The 21,508-nt window shown below is 37.1% G+C and overlaps 1 protein-coding gene across 8 annotated transcripts in view; it reads right to left on the bottom strand.

Annotated features, from left to right (window-relative positions):
• PPARG (peroxisome proliferator activated receptor gamma) overlaps positions 1 to 21,508 on the bottom strand; it is a 123,305-nt gene that overhangs the window by 47,959 nt on the left and 53,838 nt on the right. For 2 of the 8 annotated variants that reach the window (XM_081822525.1, XM_081822531.1), the window contains exon 1: positions 20,155 to 21,089. The exons of 5 other annotated variants lie outside the window; for them this stretch is intronic. In XM_081822525.1, the coding sequence (XP_081678651.1) occupies positions 20,155 to 20,308 (154 nt within the window). In that variant the 5' untranslated portion in view covers positions 20,309 to 21,089. One more of the 8 variants, XM_081822542.1, reaches the window with a different exon arrangement.

Raw genomic sequence — 21,508 nt, 5'->3', positions numbered from 1 at the left:
TAGCAGAACAGGCAGGAAGGGGGGAAGCAAAATAGTATTTACTGAAGTACCTCCCACACACCAGACACATTCTTATCCCAGGTAACCCAAGATCTTCTCCCCACTTTATAGATAAGCCAGGACCAGAGAGGTAAAGTCACTTATCTAGTGTCCAACAGCTGGTAAATAGAGGATTCAAACTCAAGATTGACCCAGGACCTTATCCACTCTGTATATATTCTCCTTATTCTCTCACTGAAGAAACAGTTTTATGGAGAAAGGGCTACTCTCCTAGGGGTATCTGTCAGTGGGTCTCTTGTTTTTTCCCAGCAAGCAGAGAACTAAGGAATTTACTCTCAAAGGCATGAGGTTAAAAATTCCAGTTGTGGTCTTCATAAGGAAAACAAAGTGCCTTGAAAACACAAATAAGGAGACTGTCCTATGAATGTACTTCAGGGGTTCCAAAGGGACTCAAAAAGGCACCGTTTGGGTTCACATGTCTGAATATCTACACAAATAAGTACCCAAACAACTTTAAGTTATCTGAGTCACAGTATAAACACGACACACAAGAAGAGGAATGTGTATTGGTGATAGCTTAAAGGTCGTGCTGGGTCTCAATGACACCCAGAAAAACATCTGTGCTCTTAATGACGGGGCACCCATCAGACTATGCCCTTTGCTTCGTAATTCCTCTAAACCTAACTCACCTAGGTCCCTCCACTTACTCTGCCCATCTCCTCAGCATGCTTAGTTTACATTTCTCTACCTACTTTGCTTGGTATAAATTACCTGCATATCAAAATATACCCCTTTTGTCTTGACTGCAATATCCACAAAAGTGGGTTTATCAACTATTTCTCATTATGCCTGTTGCAAAGTTCATCTGCAAATAAAATAAAGCTTGCCTAAGTTAAAGGTAGTGGATAAACCTCCATATGAATACTGGGAAATGAAAATAAGGATGCAAAAAATATATGTGTGGCAAGAAAAACTGGTTGCTCATCATTTTGCTGGTTTAATTTTGTTTTGTTTCACTTTTAATATACGACTTCAGTGATTCCCTGTCAACCAACGTAACACAGGAATCACACACTGAGGGGTCATTTACGTTACTGCAAATTTTGGGGAAAATTTTAATGCTAAAATAGCCATTTGTGGGGTGCCTGGGTGGCTCAGTCAGTTAAGCGGCTGCCTTCGGCTCAGGTCATGATCCCAGGGTCCTGGGATCGAGCCCCACGTCGGGCTCCCTGCTCGGCAGAGAGCCTGCTTCTCCCTCTCCCTCTGCCTGCCGCTCTGCTTACTTGTGCTCTCTCTCTCTCTCTCTGTTAAATCAATCAATCAATCTTAAAAAAAAGCCATTTGTGTGTAACAAAGAGAATATAAAAATCATGTGATTTTAAAGATATAATATGGAACTCCCTAAAAAATTGTTACCTGTGGTATATTTCATATCTAAAAGAATGTGGTTATTGGGCGCCTGGGTGGCTCAGTCGTTAAGCGTCTGCCTTCGGCTCAGGTCATGATCCCAGGGTCCTGGGATCGAGCCCCGCATCGGGCTCCCTGCTCGGCGGGAAGCCTGCTTCTCCCTCTCCCACTCCCCCTGCTTGTGTTCCCTCTCTCGCTGTGTCTCTCTCTGTCAAATAAATAAAATCCTTAAAAAAAAATGTGGTTATTAAAAAATAGGTTTTATTTTCATTTGTTTATTTTTAAAGATTTTATTTTTTTAAAGTAATCTCTACACCCAATGTGGGGCTCAAACTTATAACCCCAAGATCAAGAGTCACACGCTCTACTGACTGAGCCAGCCAGGCGTCCCTAGACTTAATATTTTACTTTTTTAAGCAGGCTCCACAACCAGCATGGAGCCCAACGTGGAACTTGAACTCACAACAGTGAGATCAAGACCGGAGCCAAGATCAAGAGTCAGATGCTTAACCAACTGAGCCACCCAGGTGCCCCCTAGACTTTATTTTTATTTTTTTTAAGATTTTTATTTATTTATTGAGAGAGAAAGAGAATGATAGAGAGCATGAGAGGGAGGAGGGTCAGAGGGAGAAGCAGACTCTCTGCTGAGCAGGGAACCCGATGCGGGACTCGATCCGGGGACTCCAGGATCATGACCTGAGCTGAAGGCAGTCGCTTAACCAACTGAGCCACCCAGGCGCCTCTAGACTTTATTTTTAAAAGCAGTTTTAGGTTTACTTAAAAGTTGAGCAGGAAGTACAGAGTTCCCATATACCCTTTTCCCCTCCTTCCTCTCCCTGACCCCTGAAACACACATAATTTCCCCTATTATTAACTTGCATTTCCCCTATTAACACTTGCATTAGCATGCTATGCTTGTTACAAAATTGATGAACCAATATTAATACAAAATTATTATCCATAATTTGCATTTCAGTTCATTCTTTGTGTTGTACATTCTATGGTACTGACAAATGAATAATGTCATGTATCCACCATTACAAAATCGTACAGAATAGCTTCACCACCCTAAACGTCCCTGGTGCTCCAGCTATTCATCCCTCCCTCTTCCCCCACAGAAATCTATGTTTTTGCTGTCCTCTTTCTATTAAGGGCATAACAGAAAAGCAGGAGAAACTCTGACCTTCATATATTATATATATATAAATGAATGAAATGTCTTACCATGGCTTTCAAGGCCCTCCCTGACAGAGTCCTAACTTACTTTCTCAGTCTTATTTTCCACTAGTGATTGCAGACCCCACTCCCATTCTTGGCATACCCTGTGGTTAGGCATACCATACTATTTGCCCAGGTTAAGCATGCTCTGCATTTTCTAGTCTGCTTATCTTTGTTCATGCCAAGGCTACTCTATATTCTTCCCATCCCTCATTGCCACATGTCACAATCCCTCTGTTTTTCCCACAGTGGGAAATCCCACTATATCCAAATGCTACTTTCTCCAGGAAACCTTCCGTGAAGTCTCCAACTTAAAAATACTCTTCCCATTCTTTGCATCCCCACAGCTCTTTGTACCTCTCTTTTAACTCTGATAGAATTATTTAGATAAATATCTCTGCTATCAGATTTCAAGTTCTAAATGGATGGTGTCTTAGTATTCTGTTTTTCCTTTAGTCCTTATGCAGTAATTGTTTACTAAATGTTTACCGACAGAATGATCATTCATTTTTATGTGAAAATGTAAAAAAAAAAAAAAGAAAGAAAAGAAAACAAGAGCACCTGGCTGGCTCAGTCGGTGAAGCATGTGACTCTTGATCTCAGGGTTGTGAGTTCAAGCCCCAAATTACGTGTAGAGATTACTTAAAAAGTAAATAAAAATTAAAACAATGGTGCCTGGTGGCTCCATTGGTTAAGTGTCCAACTCTTGGTTTCGGCTCAGGCCATGATCTTGGGGTCATGCGACTGAGCCCCATGTTGGGCTCTGCGCTGGGCGTAGAGCCTGCTCAAGAATCTCTCTCTTCTCTCTCCCTCTCTCTCTGCCCCTCTCCCCAACTCAAGCTCACTCTCTCTAAAATAAATAAATAAGTCTTTTTAAAAAACTAAAATAAAAAAAGAAAACATGTAGAAAAATGTTTATAAAAATAAAAGGGAAAAAATGAAGATACTTTCTCGGTGGTTTAGTTTTGCTAAGACTTACACTCTCCTAAAAAAGATGACAATCTTCAGTATCACAAATAAAATACAATTTAAACTATAACTCCTCCCTTCAACAAAGTATATTCAGTTTTTCTCTTGATAATTTGAGGAGCAAGATTAGTGTCCTATAAAATTCCCCCCCTGCTACATAGAAAAGACAACGTGAGAAAGAAAAACAGCTTGCCTCTTCAGCTCTAAGAAAACATATTACTCAAATACACATTTTCCTTTCCCCCTTTCCCTTCTCCCTGTCGTCCTTTTATTCTGGGACATCTTGACCTAAACAATATTACTCCATGGACCATAGTTACTGGGAGGCACAGTGGTTCCCTAGACATTTTATTTTATTTTGACTTAGAGATGGGTCCAGGAGCCTGCTTCTAATTTTGTCTCTAGAAAACATAAGCTACTGTTTCTGCCAAGCTGTAAGTCGAGTAGGTGTTTTTTTTTTACTCCGTGTAATAATTACCCATGAAAGAACAAATGAACAAAATATTTGCATGAACAACAGTCCTTCTGAGGGATAAGTAACAGTGTCTTACTTTCCAGCTGGGTGACAGGAGTGGGTTGCATCAGGGTTTATTCATCAATTTCACAACCTTAAGTGTGTTTCAAGCAAAAGTCTTTAGGCAGACACTGAACAAGGATGTGAATTGTGCCATTTATCTTAGACCTTCAAATTTGGTTTTACACTGTATTATATATAGTCAATGAGCAGACTTTGCATAATACTCCCAAGTACAGTGTATTTCAAACAAAAATATAACCAATATCATGCCAAAATAAAGTAACCTCTCTAACTGGAAATGCATCATTATTTGGGAATATGGAAGTGGGCCAGAAAAGATGGTAATGTATAATAAAATCAAGCCCCAGAACTACATGGTTGACCTTTGGGGTCCAATATAACTGCTGCCTCTTAAGAAAAGGAAAACTTCTACTAGAATTTCTGGGGAAATGCTGCATTTCCTTACTACATTATTAGCTAATTACATTAGCTAATATATTTTTTTAAGATTTTATTTATTTATTTGACAGAGGGATAGCGAGAGGGGGAACATAAGCAGGGGGAGTGGGAGAGGGAAAAGCAGGCCCCCCGCTGAGGAGGGAGCCTGATGCAGGGCTCCATCCCAGGATCCTGGGATCATGACCTGAGCTGAAGGCAGATGCTTACCTGACTGAGCCACCCAGGTGCCCCTACATTAGCTAATATTAGTAGAACCCTAAATCTTTACTAAGTATTGTGCCAAAAACTACATTTAAACATCACAACAATGCTATGAGGTAGGTGTACTCCTAATTCTCCTCAGAGAAGAGGAAACTGAGGCACAGACATGGAAGTAGGTAACGTGCCTAAGAACACACAATTACTGAGGAGGAAAGCTGGGTTGTGAACCCACGTGGTTGAAAACTGCAGAGCCTGCACGCTTAACTTTCTCAGTTTTTTTTCCTTAACTTTCTAAGCTGGTTAGAAAAAACAAATCTCTCCCTGATCTTCCAGTTCTATCCTAAAGAACAATTAATTTCAACAAGCCTTCAGTGAACACCTAGGATGTGGCAGGTACAGGGAATTGGGAATATACTATGAAGACTGAGTAATTATCACATAAAAGCTTCACTGGAGAAAGGTGTTAAGCTGTGCAACAAGAGAAGGTGCCAGAAAAAAGCCTTTCATGGATTCTCTAAAACTTAGTAGCTTTGTTGGAAGTGGCCTTAAAGAGACACCTACTCACTGATTTTTTTCAATCTCTTCTGATTTGTTTCAGTTTAACATCGCAGCACTCATCAATATGGTTTCAGCTTCTTTACCCAGCCCCTCCTATTGATTCATGCAAATCATTTTGCAGTGTAAAGTGACCTGGGAATTTTCTAATTGAAGTCCTTTCCCATGATGACAGCTGATATCCAGAGACAAAAATCATCCTGAAATATTAGAGTGGCAATGGCCTTTTTGAGATACTGTAAGTCCCTCATTTGACAGATGAAGAAAATGAGAGAAATGATTTGCCCATGAACACACAGTCAGGGGCTTACCGAATAAGAGTCCAGGTTTTCTGTCTCCTACCCTAGCAGTCTCTACATCCCATTATGAAGATGTTACTTTATGTAAAAATGTTGAAAATGGGGACTTTTAACCTATGCCAATTTTCATAGATCCAGATTTTTGGGGATCTTGATATATAGGAATGACATCAAATTTATGAAGGAAAGAAGTCTCATGCAAGTACCCATTTACTGGATGGCAAATTAGCATAAAATCACCTGTAACAGAATCTGTTTCTGACAAAATAAAATCTGAATTCATCAAAAGGTTTAGGGAATAGTCTAATAAAGTGAGCACAGATCAGTCCAAGTTTTTACATAATAAATACAGGCATACATATTTTATTTATTTTTTGTAGGTTGCTGTTCTGAACATTCACAGTGAAGATAAATGAGCCAGTTATCACGTCAGATGCCCTGGGTTTGAATCCTGACCTATTGCTTGCCAGTTTTGTGATGTCTTTTTACCTAACTAGCCCATCTGTAAAATAATATTGCCTACCTCATAGAGGTGTTGTGAAGATTAATTTAGATAATATATATAAAGCCCCTAACATAGGTCCAGACACTTAGTAAGTTCTCAATATATATAATTATTGGCAGCAGTAGTAATTCTTATATGGAACCAGAGTACTAGAATCATGTAAAAGGTGGGCTAACAGCCTCCAATGCTACCACTAGGGGACAGGAAGAGGAAGAAACACCAGCAAAGTCCTATTGTTCAAACAGGACTACGCCTTCAACAGATGTCCTGTTTTAAAGACCTCTGGAAAAGGAGTCCACCGCTTCTCTTGGTTACTCATTCCAATGCTTAATTGCTCTTTTGTAGCCAGGAAAGTCTAGGTCTTATTTGGCTTTTCTCCAACTGTGTTATACATATGTTAATGATGTTCCTTTTAAAATAATTAAAAAGAAAAAAAATTTGGTGAGCAAATAAATTTAGGAAATGCTAGGTCAAGCAAGGTTAAATAGGTTTATACAGAACTTCTTAAGGCTCATATGCTAATAATTCACGAGAATGTACAAAGGAGAGGGAAGGCACAGTGTGCAACATTTGCAGAGTTTCATATTTGACGGAAGAGTTGGGGAAGTGATGGCGGAACCTATGTTGGAGTTTGTAACTCTCCCCCCGCCATTTTTCTAAACATATATAGCTACTATTTTCTGCATATTTGCCCATTACCACTTGTACTTGAAAAGTGTTATTAAGCTGTCCCTCAGGTTTTCTTTAATTTTAGAGTGATTAAGGGCAAGGATTTACATTGGTTAAAACAAGACCCAAGAAAGAAAGGATTTCTTAAACCATGCAGAAAGGAATCACTATAAAGACTAACACTCTTTTTATAGAGACCATCCGAAAAGCCCCCAGATGGGGAGGAAAAAAAAAAAAGAAAGCCCATATAAAGGATCAGAACCAGAATGATAGTGAACTGCCCAACAGCAACGCCAGAAGCCAGAAAATTAGTAGAGCAAGGTCTTCAAAATTCAAAGAAAAAGTTATTATTTCCAACTTGGAATTTTAGACTCAGCCAAACAAACCTTCACTCAAGTGTATGAGTAGGACATTTTCAGAAACAGAGGACCTCAAAAAAAAGAGAAAGTCACCGCCTCCCCCCCGCCCCATACTCTTTCTGAGAGTTCCACACCAGAACAAAAGGAAACAAAGGACTAAATAGAGGAGGGGTGAAAGGAAGACCCAGGACAACAGATCCTGAGCAGCCTGGATAGAATGGAACAGGAAGGTGAAGGCCGTAGGAGATTACCCAAGAAATCAGAGTGCCTGATATATATGACTGCTTAGAGACAGTTTTTATTACTGTCAAAGAGTTGGAGAAAGAACTAGTGATAGTTCTGGAAAAGGAACAATAAAAATGAACAGTTTCTAAATTAAAAAAAAATTAACTCCAGAAAAATAAATAGCTATTCAGGATGGGAAACAGAACTGTAGTACACTGCCTGGCTCAATTGGGAGCAGTACTTTCAAAGCTAATACGATGTAAACACGGACAACTGATTTCACTGAAAATTACAAATACACCATGAAGATGGCGGGGAGGACAAGTGTGTGTTTTGGGACAAGGGGTGTGGTGGTGAAGACCTAACTTCTTATCTTCCACTGTAGGAAGTCTGTGGGGAATGAACACAACTTTCAAAATAGCAGCATACCACATGTTATTTTAAAGACATAGAGATAAATTCCAGGAGAAATGTTTAAAAGAATTAAAAATGACTGTTTCCAAGGAATAGGAACTGGGGACTGAGGGTTTCTGTTCATGAAAAGCTTTATCCTGACTTTTAAAACTAGGTACAAGTCTTACTTTTGTGGAAGTAAAAATTAAGCTAAGTATCTTTTCATTGTAGTGTCTTCCCATGATTTCACTGAACAGAGGGAATAAATATATTCCTTGCATGTTTCTCAGTCCTCTTAAAAGGACTTATCATGCAATAAAACCTGGAAAAGTAGAGAAAATTTTAATGTATTTTTAATGCTTGATCAATAGTTGGTTGTCCTTTTGGCTCAAGCATTTAAAAAATTCTATCAATTCATTTCTTTTCCTTCACTGATATCACAGATTTTGATCAAGAAAGCAGGAAAAAGACTCTGGATCCCATTAGCGGAAGTACAACTTAATAATAGATAACAATTTTGAAGTATTTGCATGACAGACATTGTACCTTAAAACATTACACATGTAATTTATAATTTATTAATGTATATATGTGTAATTTATAAATGTGTACATACATATAATTTACAACTATGAATAGCTCTATGGGTTATATACAATTATTATCACCCCCAATGGATTGAAAACATTAGACAGAAAGGGGTTAAGTGCAGGGAACCTGGGTGGCTCATTTGGTAAAGCATCTGACTCTTGGTTTCAGCTAAGGTCATGATCTCAGGGTCCTGGGATTGAGCCCTATTTTGAGCCCCACATGTTGAGCTCCGTGCTCAGTGCAGAGACTGTTTAACCCTCTCTCTCCCCTTTTGCTCATACTCTCTTTCTCAAATAAATAAAATCTTAAAAAAAAAAAAAGGTTAAGTGCTTGCCTGTTGTTGCACAGGTAATAGGTATTGGGATTTGAATCCTGTTGGTGATTTCTCAGAATAGAGAACCTCTTATTTTGGCCGCCGTGAATTAAGAAAAGGATTAGAAATGGATTCTTTGCTGTGTCATTTGTTGATTCAATGTGAAAAAATATATTTTCATCCTGTTGTCTACTTAGACTATATTAAAACTCAAATCTAATGCTTCTGTGGATTGGTTCCCCATTGATACTCCCACTGATAACTCTGGCAGAGGCGGAAGCATTCCAATATGTAACCGTATATGCACTTTCCTTATAATGAGCCAGAAGGTCTTGTAACAAATTTTCAAATTCAGATCAACAAAGGGCCTATCATCAGCTTTTAGAGAAGACCATGTGCACTTACGTTTTTCAAAAGTTCATTTTCTCTTGCATGGGTCACATCTTGTTTAGATAGCTTGCTTAACTCAGTCCTGAGGGGTCAGGAGACAGGAAAGATTACAGGATCATGCCCTCATCCATAGCCATCATTTCTTCTGCTTCCTGAGCTGGAGATTCATGTCCTCTATTTCACCATGGCCAAACTGAGTCAAGCTTGGTTCTTTTGCTAAAACTACCTTCACGTGTTTCTAAAGGGAGACTTCCTAGTAATTGAATCAACACTAAACCTAAGTCTGTTGAACAGCTAGTTATCCTGGTTTGATTGAAATTCCTACTTTACCAAGCATATACTGGTAGTAAGTGAAGAACGGTGTGGAGGTCAGAAAAAAAAAAAAAACTGGAATGTTCTCCCCAGCTAGCTCTCTCTGCACATTTTGGTTTGGGCTTTGCAATGAGAGGGTAATGAAAATGGGAGACAGGAGACTGAGTGGAAAAGAAAAAAATTAAGGGAATGGTCCAGGATTTTGTAACTATCAGAAAGGAGGGGCCACCAAAGAGATGCCAGAGTACTGTTTCTCTTTGCTTTGTCCACCTCTCAAATACTGTCAAGGGCCCTCCTGCAACTAGGAAAAGGTAAGGGTGGCAGTGGTTTTAAATAATGCTTTACTACTGAAGCACCTTGAATAGCTTGAAATTATCACAGAGTAGAAAGGGATTGTCTTACTCAGAATTGTTTAGTCTGGCAAAATGATGTGATACACTATGCTCCTGTGTACTCTTGTTTTTAATTTACTGTGCCAAGCACTCTTAATGAAAAGACAATGGTCTTAAGCTAAACAAATATGAGAACAAAAGTGTCAAAACCTCTACCTCTAGCCAGATTGCCAGTGGTTATGGGCTGATTTGCAGATTTTTACTAGCTATATCATATATTATCTCAAAAAATACTATAATGTGGTATTAAAATATCCATAGTAAACATTTTTCATGTTTAAATACTCCTCCCGAGCTATTATAGCATTATCAAAAATATTCTATATAAAAACATTTGACACAATTCAAAACATCCATGATTTAAAAAAAAAAATCTCTTAACTAGGAAGAGAAGAGAACTTCAATAATCTGATAAAGCATATCCATAAATAACAAACAAACAAAAACCTAAAGGAGCCATCATACTTGATGGTGAAATATTTAAAGCTTTCCTTTGAGATCAGGAATGAGATAAGCATACTAGCTATCGCTGCTTCTATTCAACAGTGTACTGGAAATTCAATCCAGTGCAACAGGGAAGAAAAAAACAAGGATTAGAAAAGAAAAAATAAAACTAACATTACTCACAGATGACATGACTGTCATATATATATATATATACATATAATTATATATGTTTGTGTGTATATAGTAAAACTCATTACAATTAATAAGAGAATTCAGCAAAGTTGCTGGATATAAGGTCAATCAATATTCAAAAATGAACTCTATTTCTATAAGCCAGCAACAAACAGAAAATGACATTTTAAAATGATTTTTACAATAGCATCAAAAACATCAAATGCCTAGGGGGAAAAATCTAGCAAAATATGTGTAAACCTGCTATAATGAAAACTCAAAATATTATTTAAAAAAAGTATTTAAATAAATGAAGGGATATACTGTGTTCATGAACTGGAATACTCAATATAAACTGTCAATTCTCTCCATATTTATCTATAGATTCAGGAAAATTCCAGTCAAAATACTAGCATTTTTGTGTGGAAAGTGATATGCTCAGTCTAAAATTTATATGGAAATTCAAGAGCCAAGAATAGCCAAGGCAATCTTGAAGAGAAGAACAGCACTAGAGGAATTTACTACCAGATATTAAACCCAATTATAAAACTACAGTAATTAAGGCAATACATCAATTAGTGCAAAGAGAAAAACAGATCAGTGCAACAGGAGAGCAAGTCCAGAATTAATCCCACAAGAATATGGTCACCTGGTTTATGACCAAAATGTCGCTGCAGTGTAGTGGGGAAAGGGTCACCCTGTCAATAAATGAAGTAGGTCAACTATATATCATCCATATGGAAAAAAGTGAATCAACCTCTACCTTGAAACATACACAAAAATCAGTTCCATGTGGATTGAAGATCTAAATATGAAATATGAAACAAAAGAGTTTTCAAAATAAAAATTAGGATAACACTTCATCAACCTTGGAGTAGGCAAAGATTTCTTCATAAAATGCTTCATAAAAAGCACTGATTAGATAACCTGGACAATATTTAAGATTAAAACTGATTATTAAGTAAATGAAAAAGCAACACACAGTGTGGGAAAAGATATCTGCAATATATACATTTGACAAAGTATGCTTTATTTTTATTTATTTATTTTTGACAAAGTATGCTTTAGAACTCATATCTAAAGTACCCAATATAAAAATGGGCAAAAGACTTGAACAAGCACTTCACAAAAATGAATAGCCAAAAGGGTAATAAATATTTTTTTAAAGTGCTTAATGTTTTAGTTATCAGAGAAAGAGAAATAAAAATTACAATGTGATACCACCATAAACCCACTAGCATGGCTAAAATGAAAAAGAAAATGTCAAGTACCAGTAAAGATGTGGACCAAGTGGAACACTCAGACACTGCTTGGTGTAAATGGTAAAGCCATGTTCAAAACTGTCTGGTAGGGTCCTCTTAAAGCTGAACACACCCTATGGCCCATATATACGTCTAACAGAAATGTGTATCCTTGTTCACTGAAAGACCTATACGAGAATGTTCCTAGTTGTACTATTTGCAATAATGAAAAATACCTGAATGCCCATCAACAGGATAGATATATTGTGATACATTCACAAAATGAAATACAGTAATAAGAATGAAGTACAATTATACTCAGTAATGTGATTAAGAAACAAATACTGAGCAAAAGAATCCAGACACAAAAGAGTAAACAATGTATAATTCTATTCATATAAAATCCCCAAACAGGCAAACTAATCCATGGGTTAGAAATTAGAACACTCAGAGGGCTTCCAGAGGGCTGGTATTGTTCTGTTTCCTTATCTGTGTGCAAATTACACATTTGCTCTTTTGTGAAAATGATTTACATACTTTTCTCTATGTATTTTATACTCTGATAAAAAACTTAAACAGGAGAGATGGGTCCTGGGAATGGGAGTTGATAGAAGGAAACATGCAGACCAATCACATAAGCCAACAAAAACTCTTATTTGTGTTATAAAAATTGTTATGAAATTTTTAGTGTATTTAAGAATTTTTCTATTCAGAAGTTACAAAATGGTATTAAAATCAGTCTCAATAAACTACCTATTTTTCTAACTGGCTTCATTGTATAATAAAGGCTAAATACATCTTCAATTAAGGTCCTCAAGTCAGTGTAAACTGGGAAGGAAAAAATTCAAAAGGTGCACATTTTACCTTAAGGAGTATTAAAAGTTATGTTTTTGCTTTAGATATGCTTGGCTTATATGTAAGGCCTATTCTGCTTTACAAGAACCCTATATTTTTTTTTAAATGCAGGAAATCTTTTCCCAAATACTAATGCCTACATTAGGACTCCTATGTTTGCGACGTTTGGATCAGTTGAGTTGTCTTTTGAAACATTCCATTTAAATGAAATGAAATCTGTGGCTTAAATCCAAGCTACCAATTTTACGGTAATTATTTAACTCTTCTTTGTATCAACAATCAGTTTCATCAACTTTTTGTCTTAGAAGAGTTATCATATTTTACTACAGTATTTCTCTTCCCAAAACCTCTCTTTGTTTTACTTTTCTTTGGTATTTTCCTTTCTCAATATCTTAATCTCAGTACATGCTTGATCAGTAATATGAAACCCAAACCATCTCAAATCAAGATAATCAATTACCTAATACTCTATGTGCAAGGTGTTTTTCAGGCCTCACAAGAAATACATTATAATGTAGTTCTTGACCTTGAGAAGCTTACCAAGGTGAAAGATGTTTAATAATAGAAGGCAGTATAGAGACCAAACTAGTGAGAGAGACAGTAAGTGCTCTAGAAATGTAGAGGAGAAAAAGACCAACATGTTCTGAAATAATCCAGGATAACTACATGGTAGAGCTGAGTTTTGAATTCTGAGGACCCTGTGGAATGATTAGGATTTGGATTATTATTGATAAAGCTATTCCAAAGAATAGATATTTGTCTCTACTATCCAGCATGACCCTTATATTACCTGAGTTACCTTAGGCCTAAATGAACAGGACATCAAAATGATTAAATTTTGTGTTAGGACATATGCTTGCAAATTGGATCAATTTCTTGGCCAATTGGGTCATCTGTTTGGGTCAATTGTTTGTATCTTGTAATTGGCTAGAGATGTGGTTATATCAGTGGCAAGGAGGTTTCTTTGAAAATGGCAGAGATTTCTCTGTAAATCTGGCCATACTTATATCAAACTGACACATTTGGTTCTTTTCAGCATTATATTTTAGTCAATTAAGCAAACTTGTCCAGATGGTCTATATAATAGGTCTAAATTTTTAAAACTAAACTAAAGTCAGGGTTTTCGGGAAAGTGTAAGACAACAGTAAAGTAATATCCAACAATCTTACATTAAAAATATTCAACTGGTAATGCCAAGTAATGAATGTTTTACTTTTTCCAAAAGAAGGAACTTAATTCAACAAAGTAAGGTGAGCCATGGTGCTCAGGTGTCTAGAACCTGTGACGAATATTAGAACTGCTGTTCCATTCCTGAGTTTTGCCATTGGCTCTTTGCCAAAACAAGAAATTGAACCTGGGTTTCTTTCTTCTGGAACTGTGACTAATAATACGTATCTATCAGATAACATCTAAATATTCTGGGGAAAAATGCTAAGGAAAAGATTGTAAGCAAGTAAGAAGTAAGTCTGACTTACTTAACTATAGTAATAGAAAACTTTTGATAGCATGGATAATGAAAATCTATATTATCCCAAAGTTGTAACTTCTGTTTTAGGGGTGAGAGGACAAAACTAACATTTGTTGGACAGCTATCACATATCAGGCACTGTGCTAAGTGCTTCACATATTGGATATTGGTTACTTAATCAAATAGCTTGCTTTCCTTAGCACTGCCAGCAAATAAGTCTCCTAAAATTTCAAATGAATACTGGAAGTATCAAAAGGTAGGCAGACTTGCAAAAGAAGCCAGGCATTTGGATAATTCACAAACTGTGATATTCAAGTTAATGTTCAAATAATATTCAACTAATGATAATTCAAACCAATGGAGGAATATGATGCAACTAACTGTACAATCGGTAATTCAAAATAGATTTGTACCTGGTTTTTAACATATATAATGTTGTTGGTTTGTTTATATCAGCATGGGTTTTAGAATATGTTAGCATGTACACTAAACTTTTGTTTTTACTTACTGAACATATTCTAGAGCTTGACCTCAGGAGCTGGCGAGGTACAGCAGCAGGTCAGATTGGTATTAATAAGTCAACAATAAGAACTTATTAGATACCTCTTATATGTTAGATACTTGTGGAATAAAGAAGAGAATAAAACATGGGTCTTATCCTCAACAACTATAATTTGGATTAGGGGAATATATAAAACAGAAAATAACATCAGGCAGTCTCCAATTAAGGGCTAAATAGTGTGATACAGACCAACACAGAAGAGAGGATATTATTCTTTCATTTTAACAAGTATTAATACACTGGCCATTTACCAAACACGTTCGAGGCATGTGGGATATACCAGTGAGTGAGCAAACTAGACAAAGACCCCTGCCTTTATGGTGTTAATATGCTAGTGTGAGAAAGTGGACAATAAATACAATAGATGAATAAATAGTACAGTATGTAAGGAGATGATGAATAATTTAGAAATAAAACTATGGAGCAGGAGGAGGGAAAGGGCAGTGGGGAGGACAGATAATTCAACAACAGCAGGGTAGAGGCAGTCCTTATTAGAAGTGAGATCTGAGCCAAGATTAGAAGGAGCTGACAAGAAGATGTCAGAGGATGAGGGTTCAAGGAAGGAGCAAGAACTAGAGCAAATGCACTAAGGCAGGAGCATGTCTGGAATGTGGGAGGAATGGCAAGGAGGCCAGTGTGTCTGGAGCCGACTGAGGAAAGGAAAGATAGGTAGATGGGAGTGGGGTGGGGGGCTGGGGCAGACTGGGCTTCCATCCTAAGTGAAGTGAGGAGCTGCCGTAGGGTTGTGAGTGGAGTGACAGATCTGGCTTACATTTTAACGTGATCCCTCTGCATCATGGGCTGAGACTAAGCAGCTCGGAGGTGAGGGCAGAGGCAGGACAACCCGTCAAAGAGTGGGATAGCAATCCAGGAAGAGACAGTGGCTTGGATGAGGGTGCTGGTAGTGGAGTGGGGAGAGGAGATATATTCTGAACATATTTTCAGTTTAGAGGAACAATTAACAGTAATGTATTAAGAGGAGGTCTAGTGTCATGGTGGTTACTTGAACCTGACGTTGAAGGATAGGGGGGATTTGAAAAGGTGGCAGAATTAGGAAAGGCATTCCAGGACATGGTAGGCTTAGAGGCATGAGTGAGTCCAGCTTATTCTTGGGACAATGTGATTAGTCCAAGTAGAAGAAGGCAGATCATTCTCTGGGGTGTGGAGGGAAATAAAATACACAAAGCGGAAACAGATTATACAGAGCTCTGAAAGCTAGGGAGGGGTGTTTAGACATCACAACATTCACTATGGTGCACTATTGTACGTAGTAGGTGCTCAGTACATATTAGAAGTCTGACAGGCTTTGAGGACCACATATCTGGCAGATTAGGCTGGAGGACTGCAAGGTTCTCATTTAGAAAGTCAGCTAAAACGCTGCACAAGAATCCCAGTGGGTGGGGCGCCTGAGTAGCTCAGTCAGTTAAGAATCCCAGTGGGAGGTCATTAGGGCTGGTCTACCTGTAGGTAATTGACAGTTGACTGTTTTAAATTTACTTTATAATGCAAACCATTCACCACTTGTGGGAACTTCAATCTTGTGTTGGCAAATCTCTTACCTGATAAAAATTACATGGGTCTAAAAAACTGTGTACTCAAATAACCACACGATCTTAATTCTGAGGTTATTGGAGTTGGACGGCAGTTGCTATCAGATGCATATGTAATTCCCGTGTCTCTAAATTAGTTACAGGTGCAAAACTGTATCTACAAAAAAAGGTGATCTAGTAGAGGTTTACAGAAACTTAGTTCCATCTAAATGAGTCTGATTCATTCACTATCACATATATTTTTGCAAATATTCAACACTAGTAGATGGACATGAGGCATTTACTGGACAACTTTCTTATGCCTAATTTAAGGGTGTCCAAAAGAAGCCAAAATAACAGAACCCATGTCAGTTCTGTTGATCTAATACAGTGAAGACATTTATTCTGCTCAGATTTCCTCTGATGCAAAGACTATATGCTTTATAAGGAGTTATGATGATTTTAGAATTTCCTAAGGGTTACCTCATTCAAGTTATAGGTGAGAATATTGACAAAGATAGTAATCTATGACAAACTATCAGAGCTATAAAAATTGTTTTCCATTTAATGACCTATGTTTTACACTGCAATGAACAGTTTAAATGGATAATTGCTGTCAGACAGCTTTCAAGACAAGTTGTATTCCTTAGGGATGCTGGGGGAAAATAAATATAAGAATTTTTTAAATGCTGTGTTTTCTTGTAAGCATCTAATATACATGACATTTGTTTCTGGTGTTTCCTATAATTCATAATTGGGAAGTACAAGAGAAACGATAGTTTTTGGAAACACAGCAAGGACATTCTGAGTCTGGAAATCTACCAAATCTACCAGGACCTGGTGGTCAGAAAAGAGATATGAACAGTTAAATCAGAGAAATAAATGATAAAATAGAGCCATACTAAAAAAATTAATATGGGCAATAGTAAAATTCTAGAAAAAGGCCCTGAATTATTACTAATGTGAGGTTATGAAATTGAGCTGTGTCAATTACCTAAATCTTCATCATAAAGAATATTATAATCTATGATAGTTTTTCAATGTCTCGGAGAAGAAGACGTGTAATCACTGCTTTCATTTAGGGCCAAAGAATGATTTCAGCTTTTGGAAATCCAATCTTTTCTGAAACAAACATTAATGAAAGTGGGAGGTAACTGCCCCATTAAAAAAAAAATCAGACAGAAAGTTGCTTTCTCTAAGTATGATTATATCCTTATCAAAACATTCATGGGAGATCATGGAGAAGCCTCATCTCACTCAAAAACTGCCACTTATTTTGATGCACAAAGAATTCTGCAGTTTCCCCCCACATATTCTCTAAAATGCTTCCAATTTAGGATATCATTATGTCTTCTCTTCCATCCATAAGTGATTAATACTAGAAGACCAAAACAATAAACTCTCTATAGGACTTCAGATGTGCTTTCGCAAATATTGTGTCATTTAATCCTTGCAATAGTCCTATATGTCTGTTGCTATATGTGGAAACAGAGGGGAGAGAGGATAAATGACTTACTCAAATTCACACAAAATGTACATGGCCAAGACAAGACTGGTAGTTACATTCCCTGATACTACCTGGGTCCCTTAAAACCTCTAGAAAGGTGAAAACTTTGGTCAATTATTTAAATGCTTCCAAATATATAGTTGCCTGGAGTCACAAAGACACAGTTTAAGTATCCCTCAATAAAAATGGCTGGCAATCAATCACTCACTCCTATCTCAGGAGAGGCGCTCGTTTCAAAGGATTGTCTATTGCAGCATTTATCATGTCTCCAAGGCATATTTCCATTGCTCAATCAGCTCCAAAGGACAAACATGTCATCATCTTTCAATGCTCTGGTGCAACACTTTAAAATTATAGAATTCACATAGGACTAAGTCTGGCACTAAAAGCAGGAGGCATATTCAGCTTGAGTTTGTGGAAGCTTCCCTTCAATCTTGCCAATTTTTACTAGTAGAAATGGTTTCAGAGCCAGCATGGGGTTACTTGGGGTTACTTAAGGAGCTCATGATGAAAATAGGGAAATAAGATAAAGGGGGGGGTCACAATGATAATGGAGCCCAGGAAAAAGTGCAGAAGTTCTCTTTGGGCATAGTGGCTAGATACATTTTTGAATCTCATGAATATGACCAATATAGCTTGGACATCTGGATCATTCACACTCAACAACCACTTTTTCTTCAAAGTAGCAACCAGCTACTTGCAACAACCCCCAAGCTCACCTTGCCTATAGTAAGGAAGAAGGAACACCTAAATTGATTATCGTATTAAAGCCAAATACCTAAACTCTACAGTGTTTCATCTCTGATGGCCTCAAATAGCTAATGATGATTATATGTCCAATTTCAAGTTTGTTTGTCTGTCTGTTTTGGCAAGGGTGCAGTAAACAGTGGGTATCTACAAAATGCAATTGAAGTTAACAACCATAGGTTTTTGGCCTTTAGGAATAATATTTTTAACAAAAAAACAACACTTTTGAATAAGAAGTAATCAGACACCATATAAACAAAAGTTAAATTATTTGTACAATATGTAATTTCTTAATTGCTAATAATTCTATTCTGTACCATGCTAATTAAGAAGAAAAGTACTGAGTTAGTCTTTTGGAGGGGATTTGACACTCAAAATAATTAAACCCCGGGCAAATTCAAGGCATAAACATATAGAGATTAGTACAGAATGAAAACTAACTTGATCACATAACTATCTCTTACCATAAACGGTATTTTTCCTCAGTTAACCTAAAATATTTGTTGCACTACATTCTGGACATATTCTTTGCAAACAGACAAAATTACCAAATTTTGACTCAAGAACTATTTCACAGTGTAACTAGGACATTCTGCCCTGATGTAGGCTAAATTAGTAACTGGAGAAAGATAGCAATAGTTTTTATGGCTTTTAGAAAAATAGAATAACAGATTTTTATATAATATAATGAAACCAAACTCCTATTTAAGAGGCTCAGATGACACATATATATATATACTGAATCAAATCATCATAGTAGAATGAAATAGTATTTCAGGAAATATTTTTCCTTAATTTTTAAACAGCCTAGTGTTTTAACAAAAAAATCTGTGAATAATATGTTCCAACTTCAGGCTTCCAGAAAAACTGAAACATTAAAATGCAAAGCCATTAATTTCAACAATGAAGCGACTTAACTGTAATGCTTTAGCACTTACATTATAAAACACAAATCACACTAGTTAACACAATCTATTTTTATGTGGTATCTATGAGAAAAAAAATAGAAATACAGAAATAAATATGAAGCAGTACAAAACAGAAGAAGCTGTGCTAAGAAACTCCAGCAGAAGGAGCTGTAGAAATGAAGAATTTACATTTTGCAATGGCCAAGAAAGGAATTTTGAAAAATGAGGTATCTGCTTGAATCTTATAGATCTGAGTACAAGTAATAGCTAATCAGTTACTTAGCATGCAATAGGCATTTAGGGACATTGTTTTCTTTATGTGTAAAATGAAATGCTTGGAATAGACATTCTCCAAGTCCCCACAATCTATTTGACAATGCATGAGGCACCATGCCAGGTATCCTAAGAAATATAGATTATTAAGTTGGTCCTACACTCTGGAAGCATACAATTCTTTGGGAGAGATAAAATGTACAAATATCTAGATTTCAAAGTAGAACTAAACACGCTGAGAGAGCTTTAAGAGGAATAAAAATGCTGTAGGGGGGATAAAAACTGCCTGAGAGATATGTACCACATAAGACTATAAAATGGGAAAAAGGGACCCCTCGGGTATTCTAAAAAGACCTTAAGTATATTTGGGAAACACATATAAACCCAGGAAATAAAAATGAATAGGATTTAAAAATATATAAATATACCCTTAATGCTTACAATTCAGGAAATGGGAGCCATGCACAGAGATAAATATGGATTAGTTTAGGTTTCTTTTTCAAAGTTCTGATGCTTGTAAGTGAACACTAACACAGCAAACTAGGCATTAAAAGTACCGGAGTATATACATCTCATATTAGAATATAACTTGGAAAACAAACTACAAGAGCAATTTTACCATTTCATAAATGCCCAAAGTAACCCAATAGCCATATCTGGAATTGACTTTACCTTGTGAAGTGCTTGCAGACAGTGTATCAGCAAAGGAATCGCTTTCTGGGTCAATAAGAGAATCTCCCAGAGTTTCACCCATAACAGCATGGAAGAGGGATTTGCTGTAATTCACACTGATATTTTGTCTATTTCTTGCAAAAGACCAATCCATTAAAAGAAAAGGACTTGCAGTAGTAGAACTTGTGAACACGACCAATGAGTTAAGACATCAGTTTCCAAATATTTCAGAGAGGTGGGAATAAATCCACAAAGGACCAGGCCTGAATTGGCTGGCACTGTCCTGCTGGAGAGCCAGCTGTGACAAATGTTGTGTCATAATGTTGCTCACTGCTTTGGCAAGACTTGGTACATTACAAGGAAAACATTGCCACACTGTCTCGCCAGTGACCCACATGTTCTGTGTCTTGTGAGGGGCATGAGTTGTACAGTATTTAGAGCTATCAGAGCAAAGAGATCATTCAGTTTTCGATTGCTTCTTAAATGGGAGACTTTACATCTCTGGGTTATGAAATACCAGATAAACTTACTTGGACAAAGTTTTTTCTAGCTGCCTGTTCCTGGCGCAATCTCTAATCATATTATCTGAAGAAAACTACTTAATTCAAACATGTACTTGTATTTTAAAATTCGGCATTGGCATGCTACTGAAATGTTATTTTCTGAGGCATTTGTCCCATCCCTTGACAAAGGCTAAAATGATACAGACAAATTCTATAAGATTAACTGGTTGAGAGATACAGTTTAGATTTGCTCTATCAGGGTTTGCTTTTTAAAAACTCGATGATTAAGTTTATCCATCACTAGCAGAGGCAGTAATGCTGCACCAAGGTCTGAACGTAGCTGATGTTTAAATGATAAATGCCATGTCATAATAGAAAAAGTGGAGTTCTCTCTGAGAAGAATAATGCATTAGCAGAAAAAAAAAAAGACAGACTCACACTGATAGGTTGGCGAGGAACTGTGGTCAGTTTTGTAATCAGGAAAAAGCTGGCTTCTTGCTCAAGTCCTTTGCCCTTTCTGGCAAGAAGAAACACAAGCAGTGCCAAACTTCAGTGTGGAAGCTGGTCTCCACTTGTCCTATAAGTGGTGTGATAGAATTGCAGTGACTTGTGGATTTTTTTTTTTAAAGATTTTATTTATTTATTTGAGAGAGAGAATGAGAGAGAGCAAGCACATGAGAGGGGGGAGGGTCAGAGGGAGAAGCAGACTCCCTGCCGAGCAGGGAGCCCGATGCGGGACTCGATCCAGGGACTCTGGGATCATGACCTGAGCCGAAGGCAGTCGCTTAACCAACTGAGCCACCCAGGCACCCTGACTTGTGGATTTAATCAAGATACCCCCACACAGGGTG

This window comes from Leptonychotes weddellii, chromosome 1 (assembly GCF_054177405.1).
Source record: "Leptonychotes weddellii isolate Sample4059 chromosome 1, ASM5417740v2, whole genome shotgun sequence".
Classification (NCBI taxonomy): domain Eukaryota; kingdom Metazoa; phylum Chordata; class Mammalia; order Carnivora; family Phocidae; genus Leptonychotes; species Leptonychotes weddellii.
Note: the sequence above shows the minus strand (reverse complement) of the source record. Positions and strands in the feature narration are given on the sequence as shown.